Raw genomic sequence first — 9,388 nt, forward strand, 5'->3', positions numbered from 1 at the left:
GCGGGACGGCATTTGCTTGCCCAGGTCCTACCCCCCGCGCGCCACCTGGCCCTCCCAGCACCACTGGGCGCGGCCCCCAAAATGACTCGAGCGAGATGTAAAGCTCTTGCCCCCGAGGGCACCTGAGCTGCAGCGGCTGAGGGGCCGGGTGCCCCGGGGGCACTGCCCTGGGAGGGGGGCGGGGGGCTGCACTGTCTCTGCTTACCTGCGGAGCAGAAAGCCCTGTTGGTTCTGAGTTCTCGGGCCCTTACAGGACCGCGGGTTCGGGGAGGTGCGTCCTCCTAGGTGTGAGCGCCAAGACGCCCGCCGGCAGCTGTCTGTCCCTGGGCGGTGCTGACCATCGGCGGGCCGGGCCGTGGTCGCTTGCTTGGACCTGTGGGGGGCCGGGGGGCCTGGGCGCCCGAGGCTGAGCCTGAGCCCGCGTCTCCCGCCCCACACAGAGGCGCCCAACGCGTCCAACCTGAAGATCGTGAGGATGGACAGGACGGCCGGCTGCGTGACGGGCGGGGAGGAGATTTACCTTCTCTGCGACAAGGTTCAGAAAGGTACCGGCCCGCCCCGGGGTCTGCGGGTGGCCTTCCCGGGGGCCCTGGGCTGCCCGCGGGAGCCCGCGCACGCCCCTCTCCCGAAGCAGGGCTGTCTGTCGGGGTTCTTCACACCCAACACAGTTGTTTGTGGGTTCTCAACAGGAGAGAAATTACGGGTCAGAGTCAGTACGGGGGTAAGGTGCTTGCCGTGCACGCGGCCGGCCCGTGTTCAGGCCCCTGTACCCCATGTGGTCCCCAAAGCCCTGCCAGGAGTGAGCGCTGGGCGCCATTGGGTGTGGCCCCCAAACCAAACCACAGAGCGGAGAAGTAACTTACGGCCCTTGGTGCCGAGGGGCTGGTTTGCAGGGGTGGAGCCCAGTTCAGGACCAGGAGCTCCAGGCCCAGCACCGGGAACACGCACACAGAGCCGCGCTGGGGGCGGGGAGGGCTGTAAAAGTCAGTTAAAAGTCAAACCGTACAGTAAGGCATACTCTGAGTATACAATGTGATTGTTACGCTACGTAATTACATTTTGTAATCGGTGTCTATATAGTTTAAAAATGTTGGCCTCAAGCGCAGTTAAACTAATAGGCCATGCTTCACACGCATGCACATTCACACATATGCACATTCACACACATGCACATTCACACACATGCACATTTACACACATGCACATACATGCATGCACTCACATGCATATACACACATGCACACGCACATATGCACATACACACAAGCACATACATGCACACATACACTCACATACACATGCACACACATACACATAAGCACATACATGCACACATGCACGCACACGCATGCGCATACATGCATATACACACATGCACACGCACATATGCACATACATACACACAAGCACATGCATGCACACATGCACGCACATACATGCACACACGTGCGCATACATGTACATACACACACGCACACACAGTCTCTCTCACGGGGAGACGGGCTGTCCGCCCTGCAGGCTGTGTCGCCGTGCCGCAGGCCAGAGCATCACCGGGTGGGCCCCACCGTCTTGCTCCTCCCTTCACGGCTGGGCGAGCCGCCCCGTGCAGCTCGACTCTGTGCAGCCATGCCACGGACAGGGCACAGCTCCCGGCAGGGCGCGAGGGGCGGGATGTGCGTGCACGCCGAGAGGAGCACTGTCGGGAGGAAGCTCAGAGGCAGCAGAGGCGGCAGCAGAGGCGGCCGTCCCGGGTCGGGGGAGGCCGGATGGCCCTCAGGAAGGTCTAGACCCGCGGCTGCGCCCGCCCGCCTGCAGTCTCCCCGCTCAGCGGCCCGGGTGTGACTGGGCTGTTTGCAGATGACATCCAGATCCGCTTCTACGAGGAGCAGGAGAACGGCGGCGTCTGGGAAGGCTTCGGCGACTTCTCCCCCACCGACGTGCACAGACAGGTGAGCGGGGGCCCGGTCAGCGCTGTGCGGGGGAGTCTCAGCCCGGGGGCCCTCTGCCGTGCAGGGGGTCAGACCCAGCTCGGCTGTGTGCGGGGCCCCCGGCCCGGTTGGGATTCCCGGGTGTCTCTGCCCAGGAACGGGGCCAGGCTGCAGCTCAGACCTTCCACCGGGTGCCGCTCAGCCCTGGGGGAACCAGGGTGCTGTGCGCCGGGCAGAGATTCGGCCAGAGCCTGTTCCCTCCCGGGGTGACAGGGTGGGCTGGCTCTCCCCCGCCCACTCAGCCCCCGGCCTTCACTCTCCTGTGGGTCCCGTACAGCCTCGTGCAGGGCACGCCACACGCGTGTGCCCAGGGCCCAGTACAGCCTCGCTGCAGGGCACTCACACACGTGTGCTCAGAGCCTCACCACAGGGCATGCCACACGCGTGCGCCCAGAGCTCACCGCAGGGCACGCCACACGCGTGTGCCCGGGGACTCTGCAGGCAGCTGAGACTGGTGTCACTACACATTGCGGGTGGCCTCTGAGCACAGCAGTGAGAAGATGCGATCCAGCTCGTGTGCGTGAGACGGGCTGTGATCTCCGTGCAGACTAAGGTGGGCCCGCGCCCGCCCGGCAGAGCTGTGCAGACGAGGGTCTGCTCTGAGCAGGGGCCAGGCCGGCCGCCAGCGAACAGAAGCGTGCGGGCTCCCGGGGCAGGGGCTCAAACCCGGGGCCTCCTGTGTGCGGGGCCACCCAGCCACCTCCAAGTCCCACCGAGTTAACCCCTGTGAACAGACTCGGGGCCCAGAGCCCCAGTGAGAATCCTAAGAATGACCCGGGTTCCTCTCTCCGGAAGTGGCCGCGGGCCCCTCCTCCCGCTCAGCCGTCCCCGCTGCACCAACACTGCAGAGATCTGGCCCTCAGTGGAGAGGGGGGTGCGGGCTCCCCCCCATGGGGCTCTCTGGGCCTGTCCCCCATGGGGCTCTCTGGCCCTGTCCCCCCATGGGGCTCTCTGGGCCTGTCCCCCCTGGGGCTCTTTGGGCCTGTCCCCCATGGGGCTCTCTGGCCCTGTCCCCCCATGGGGCTCTCTGGGCCTGTCCCCCATGGGGCTCTCTGGCCACTGTCCCCCATGGGGCTCTCTGGGCCTGTCCCCCATGGGGCTCTCTGGGCCTGTCCCCCATGGGGCTCTCTGGGCCTGTCCCCCATGGGGCTCTCTGGCCACTGTCCCCCATGGGGCTCTCTGGCCACTGTCCCCCCTGCGGGGGCGCTGGGTGAGGCGGGGTCAGGCTCAGGGCGTTCGGTCTCCACGCGGGGCTGCCCTGCGGACTGTCCCCACCCCAGCCCCCTCTGTGCCCTGCAGTTCGCCATCGTGTTCAAGACGCCCAAGTACAGGGACGTCACCATCACGAAGCCGGCCTCCGTGTTCGTCCAGCTGCGCCGGAAGTCAGACCTGGAGACCAGCGAGCCGAAGCCCTTCCTCTACTACCCCGAGATCAAAGGTAGCGGCCGCCCCGCTGTGCGGGTCTGGGGGCCTTCGGGCCTCCCGACGGGGCAGGGGAGGGAGGGGCCCTGCCCTGCCACTCGGCTCCCCACCCAGACTGCCCCAGCGGGCGTCCTCTCCCTGGGTCCCGGGGGTGTGCCCAGGAGCCCTGGGTGTCCAGGCGCCGGGCCCGTGGCCGCGGTGCATGTCCAGGCGGGCAGGCGGCGCCCCTGTTCAGAGCGGCCGGTGCGGGCCGGCGCCTGACTCGCCCGCGTGCCCGTCTCGTGCCCAGACAAGGAGGAGGTGCAGAGGAAGCGGCAGAAGCTCATGCCCAACTTCTCGGACAACTTCGGCGGGGGCCCCGGGGCGGGGCCCGGCGGCATGTACGGCGGCGGAGGCGGCAGCGGGACCGGCGGCACCGGGCCAGGTGAGTGGGCACAGGGCATGGCCCCCCGGGGCCCCACGAGCCTGTGGGCCAGTGCTGGCCGAGCTCAGAGGGGGACAGTGCTCGCTCCAGTGTCTGGGCCACATCCAGCGATGCTCAGGGCCGACTCCTGGCTCTGTGCTCAGGGGTCCCTCCTGGCAGTGCTCTGGGGAGCACCCGGGGTGCAGGGGGTCGGACCCTGGCCAGCGCCCTGCCCGCCGGGCCGTTTCTCTGGCCGCCAAGTGCTTCGTGGTCATTGAGCAGAGCTGGTACGGAGATGAGCCCGGCCTGCCCTCGCACCCAGGGCCGTGTCCGGCAGTGCTGCTGCTGGCGTCCGGCTGCGTCCCTTCTGCTCACTGTCCTCAGAGCTGGCCCGGGCTCCGGGGACGTGGAGTCCCCCTGAGGCTCCGGCACGCCTCCCGCCTCGCCGGCCTGTCGCCTCTGCGCGGGGTCAGGTGTGCATCCTGCAGGGGCCGCGCTCGGTGCTGTTCAAGGGCCGGGCTCTGTGGAGCTGTCCAGCGGGCAAGAGGCGGCCGGGCAGGCCTGGCCCGGGGGCCCCGAGGGAGGGCTGTGTGGGGCCCTGGCCGCGGGGTCACCGAGCCGTCCACTCCCCGCTCTCAGGCTACGGCTTCCCCCCCTACGGATTCGCTACCTACGGGGGCATCACCTTCCATGCGGGCGCCGCCAAGTCCAGCGCGGGCATGAAGCACGGTAAGGGCGCGGGGCCAGGACTTGGGCGGGCCTGGTGTCCACGCGGCGTGTCACCTGGCCTGTGAGTGCCGTCACCGCAGGCTGTGAGCGGCTGTTTCCCGGGCGGGCCCAGGGGCTGGGAGCAGCACGAACCCCAGCCGGCCTGTGGGTAGAGGCCAGGGGCAGAGCCAGCGGCGAGCCCCCGTGTCCTTCCTCTCGGGGACGGCCACGTCCCAGCCAGCGTCCCTCCTTCCTCAGAGGCCGCAGACACGCCCTGCGAGAGGGTGCCCGGTGGCGGCTGTGAGCAGGGGGACGACACCGAGGCTGCTCCTGTCCCCTGCGCCGCCGAAGCCACAGCGGGCTCTGGGAGCCAGGGCAGAGGGGACGAGGGGGCGCGGCGCTGCCCGGCGGAGGTGCAGGAGGGGCCCACGCAGGGCCTGGGTGAGTGTCTGTGGGCGGTCAGGGCCTGCCCAGCCTGTGGGTGGCGGCCGGCTGACCCGCCCTCCCCGCAGACGCCCTCTTCCTGGAGAAGGCGCTGCAGCTGGCCAAGAGGCACGCCAACGCCCTGTTCAACTACGCGGTGACCGGGGACGTGAAGATGCTGCTGGCCGAGCAGCGCCACCTCGCCACCGTGCAGGACGAGAGCGGGGACAGGTGGGTCTGCGGGCGCGGGGGAGGGGGCCCAGAGGGAGGCCGGCCTGTGGCAGAGCACTGCCCGTGCACCTGGGCAAGCCCCGAGGGAGACGAGGACCCCAGCCGGGCTGCAGGTAGGACAGCGCCCTTCCCTTGCAGTGTCCTGCACCTGGCCATCATCCACCTGCACGCCCAGCTTGTGAAGGACCTGCTGGAGGTGACGGCGGGGCTGGTGTGCGAGGACCTCGTGAACCTGCGGAACAACCTCTACCAGGTGCGCGGCCCAGGAGGCCTGGCCACGCCCAGGGGCGGGGCTCCGCTCGGTGGGCGGGGCGAGCGTCCACGTGGGCGGGCTCTGCTGGGTGGGCGGGGCCGGCGCCGGTGGGCGGAGCGGGGCTCCCGGGAGTGACCCCGGACACTCGTCGCTGGGCTGCTCCTGGAGCCCGTGCCGGGCACGACGCTGCTTCTGCGTAGCAGACGCGCCGTCCACGCGGTGTGGAGCCGCGCCTGGGCGGAGGGCGGCCGTGGGCAGGAGGGCGGTCCCCGCGGGCGGCCGGACCCGGCGGGCTGACCTGGGCGCCGCTGCCCGCCCCGTCCGCAGACGCCCCTGCACCTGGCGGTGCTCACCGAGCAGCCGGACGTGGTGGAGGCCCTGCTGGGCGCCGGCGCCGACCCCGGCCTCCTGGACCGCTCCGGGGACTCGGCGCTGCACCTGGCCGCCAAGGCCGGCCTGGACCAGGTGCTGAGCGTCCTCCTGCGGCACCAGGGCGCCGGGCCGCTGCTGGACCTGCCCAACGGCGACGGTGAGTGCGCGCCGGGCCGGGCCGGGGGCTGCGGGGCGGCGGCGGGGCCGCGCTGACCCTGCCCCCGCCGGCCCTGCCCCCGCCAGGCCTCACGGCCCTGCACGCCGCCGTGCTGAGCGACAGCCTGCCCTGCCTGCTGCTGCTGCTGGCCGCGGGCGCCGACGTGGACGCGCAGGAGCGCAAGGCGGGGCGCACGGCGCTGCACCTGGCCGTGGAGCGCGACCTCCTCCCGCTGGCCGGCTGCCTGCTGCTGGACGTGAGCCCGCGCCCCCGCCCCGCCCAGCCCGGCCCGACCCCCGACCCCGCCCTCCCCGCCCCCCGCCCCGCCCCGCCCCGCCCCGGCCCCCCGACCCCGCCCGCCCCGCCCCGCCCCGGCCCCCCCCCCCCCCGCCCCGTCCCTCCTCCCCGCCACGCCCTGACCGCCCCGCCCGCAGGGCGCCGCCTGCGTGGACAGCGCCACCTTCGACGGCACCACGCCCCTGCACATCGCGGCAGGCAGGGGCTCCGCGTGGCTGACCGCCCTGCTCACGGCCGCGGGTGAGTGCTCGGGGCGCTGGGGCCGGGGTGGGGGTCAGGGGGAGTGGAGTGAGGCCGGGGAGGGGTCAGGGCTCCTGGACGCACGCGGGAGGGCAGACCAGCTGTGTCCCCACCCGCCCGGGACCGGGGTCAGCCCCAGGTCCCCGCTGCAGGGAGCCCCCAGCTGGGGCAACAGGAGGAGGGCGGGTCGGGAGTGGCCGCGGCAGTCAGGCTGGCTCTGAGTGGACAGGCGGCGGGATCTGGGGCCTGGCTCCAAGTGGACAGGCCGCAGGAGCTGGGGGCTGACCACCCGACATGCGCTCGACCACAGGGGCGGACCCTTGTGTGGAGAACTTTGAGCCCCTCTACGACCTGGATGACGCGTGGGGAGAGGACGGCAAGGATGAGGAGACGGTGCCCGGGACCACACCGCTGGACATGGCCACCACCTGGCAGGTGAGCGCTGCAGATCGTGGCGTGGGCAGGGGGTCTCCAGGCCAGCTGGGGCCGGGTGGGCCTGTCCCATTCGGCCAGTGGGTTCCCAGCCGGGACTCGGAGTAGCCCTGAGGTCCCCGGGGGTGTCTCAGGCCCCAAGATCTGGCCCCCTCCCCAGCCAGGCGCCGCCTGGGGGTTGGGGACCCACCCTGGGCTCACACCCATCCTCAGGTGTTCGACATCCTGAACGGGAAGCCCTACACCCCCGCCGTCTCCCAGGCCGAGCTGCTGGTGCAGGGTGAGTGGGGGCGGGGTCTGGGGGCGGGGGCGGGGTCGGGGTGAGCTGGGGCATGGGCCGGGCCTCACGCCCCCTCCCCCAGGAGACGTGAAGCGGCTGCCCGAGGACACCAAGGCCAGGCTGTACGAGCTGCTGCAGCAGCCCGAGCCCGACAAGAACTGGGCCACGCTGTCCCAGAAGCTGGGCCTGGGGGTGCTGAACCACGCCTTCCGGCTGAGCCCCGCGCCCCCCAAGACGCTCATGGACAACTACGAGGTACCCGCCGCCCAGCCCCCTGCCGTTCTGGGGGAGGCGGGGCCCTGGGGTCGCAGGGCTGTGCCGCCTCATGCCGCCCCCGCCCCCCAGGTCTCGGGGGGCACCGTCCGGGAGCTGCTGCAGGCCCTGCGCCAGATGGGCTACGCCGAGGCCGTGCGGCTGGTGCAGGCGGCCTTCTGCCCCCAGGGGAGCCCGGCGCAGCCCCCACCGGCCACCACCACCCCGGGCCCCCGGCCACCCGCATCCCCTGCCTGCACGCGGCCACCGCAGATGGGTAAGAGACGGGCCCCGGCCTTGGGCCCAGCACAGAGCCCACCAGGCCAGGTACAGCCACATAGAGAGATGCACACACAGGCACCTGCACACACATTCCTGGACACACGTGTACCTGAACACACACACATGCACCCGAACACACACCTGGACACATGTGTACCTGAGCACACACATGCACCCAAACACACCTGGACACGTGTACCTGGGCACACACGTACACATGCACACACAGGCACCCAAACACACATGCCTGGGCACATGTGTACCTGAACACATACACACATGCACCCGAACACACGCCTGGACACACGTGTACCTCAGCACACACACATGCACACACAGGCACCCAAACACGCCTGAGCACGTGTACCTGAGCACACATGCACACATGCAAATACCGGCGCCTGAACATACATGCCTGGACACATGTGTACCTGAACACACATAGACACACAGACCCTGAACACGCACATGCATGCAGCAAAGCCCACTTTCACAGCTGGAGGCCGGGGTGCAGTGGGGGTGTGACCCCAGGGTGGGCTCCCCAGGACGTGCCCCCGGGGCCCGAGGAGGCCAGACCCGCTCACCCCGCCTCTGCCCGCAGACGAGCTGTGTGACAGCGGCGTGGAGACGTCCTTGCACACGCTCAGCTTCACGGACACGCTGACGGCCACAGCACTGCCCGAGCGCCAGCAGGACGGGCCCCTTGAGGGCACGGTCTAGCACGGAGACAGACAGACAGACAGACGGCCACAGGGAAGCCCGGCCACGCAGGCGCCATGGACTCGCCGGGAGCCCCCCCAGAGCCCGAGCCTCTAAACACGGGCACGGCAGTGCCAAACAGCCCCTCCCCTTTTCTGCGTTTTGCTACTGTAAATATGTTTTTAGATCAAATACTTTAAAGAAAAAAGGTTGGATTTATAAATGCTATTTTTTATTTTACTTTTATAATAAAAGAAAAAGCAAACTGATCTCTGCCAAACTTGCTCTCGCCGTTCCTCGTGGCCCGCACCGGGGCTCCGGGCGGCTGTCAGGAGGCTGTGCCTCGAGAACAGCCGTGCCCAGCTGGTGCCACCCGCCACCAAAGCCCCCCGCACCCCCCGGCCGGCTAGGCAGCAGCTCAGCACTGTCAGCCTGAGGCCGCGGCCAGCAGGTGATGGGGCCGGAGGGTGGGGTCCCTGCTCCAGCCGTGGCTCCGCACCACAGACCCCACCTGAGCCACAGCACTCGCGGGTCCCACCCTGCCGCTGTGCTTACCTCAGCCCTGTCCACCACAAGCCCCGTCCATCCTGAATCCATCCCGAGTTCCCCATCCATCCCAAGGCCTGTCCATCTGAGCCCGTGTATCCCGAGACCCGTCCATCTGGCCCCGTCCATCTGAGCCCTGTCCATCCTGAGTCCATCACGAGTTCGAACCCATCCATCTGAGCCCCGTCCATCCAGAGGCCCGTCCATCCCCATGCCCATCCATCTGAGCCCCGTCCATCCCCAGGCCCGTCCATCTGAGCCCCGTCCATCCCCATGCCCATCCATCTGAGCCCCGTCCATCCCGAGGCCCATCCATCTGGGCCCCGTCCACTCCGAGGCCCGTCAATCCTGAGTCCACCCCGAGTTTCCCATCCATCTGAGCCCGGTCCACCCCAAGGCCTGT

The 9,388-nt window shown here is 69.4% G+C and overlaps 1 protein-coding gene across 2 annotated transcripts in view; it reads left to right on the forward strand.

The window, feature by feature from the left end:
• Positions 1-8,708, forward strand: part of NFKB1 (nuclear factor kappa B subunit 1) — a 41,468-nt gene extending 32,760 nt beyond the window's left edge. For both annotated transcript variants that reach the window (XM_055141688.1, XM_055141689.1), the window contains exons 9-24: positions 441-545; positions 1,858-1,949; positions 3,288-3,426; positions 3,700-3,834; positions 4,453-4,542; positions 4,780-4,962; positions 5,034-5,175; positions 5,314-5,428; positions 5,756-5,957; positions 6,044-6,213; positions 6,392-6,494; positions 6,805-6,929; positions 7,140-7,206; positions 7,289-7,461; positions 7,552-7,735; positions 8,342-8,708. In XM_055141688.1, the coding sequence (XP_054997663.1) occupies positions 441-545; positions 1,858-1,949; positions 3,288-3,426; positions 3,700-3,834; positions 4,453-4,542; positions 4,780-4,962; positions 5,034-5,175; positions 5,314-5,428; positions 5,756-5,957; positions 6,044-6,213; positions 6,392-6,494; positions 6,805-6,929; positions 7,140-7,206; positions 7,289-7,461; positions 7,552-7,735; positions 8,342-8,460 (2,144 nt within the window). In that variant the 3' untranslated portion in view covers positions 8,461-8,708. The remainder of the gene's footprint in view (positions 1-440; positions 546-1,857; positions 1,950-3,287; positions 3,427-3,699; positions 3,835-4,452; positions 4,543-4,779; positions 4,963-5,033; positions 5,176-5,313; positions 5,429-5,755; positions 5,958-6,043; positions 6,214-6,391; positions 6,495-6,804; positions 6,930-7,139; positions 7,207-7,288; positions 7,462-7,551; positions 7,736-8,341) is intronic.
• Positions 8,709-9,388: the final 680 nt, after the last annotated feature.

This window comes from Sorex araneus, chromosome 6, assembly GCF_027595985.1.
Source record: "Sorex araneus isolate mSorAra2 chromosome 6, mSorAra2.pri, whole genome shotgun sequence".
In the NCBI taxonomy this organism is placed as follows: domain Eukaryota; kingdom Metazoa; phylum Chordata; class Mammalia; order Eulipotyphla; family Soricidae; genus Sorex; species Sorex araneus.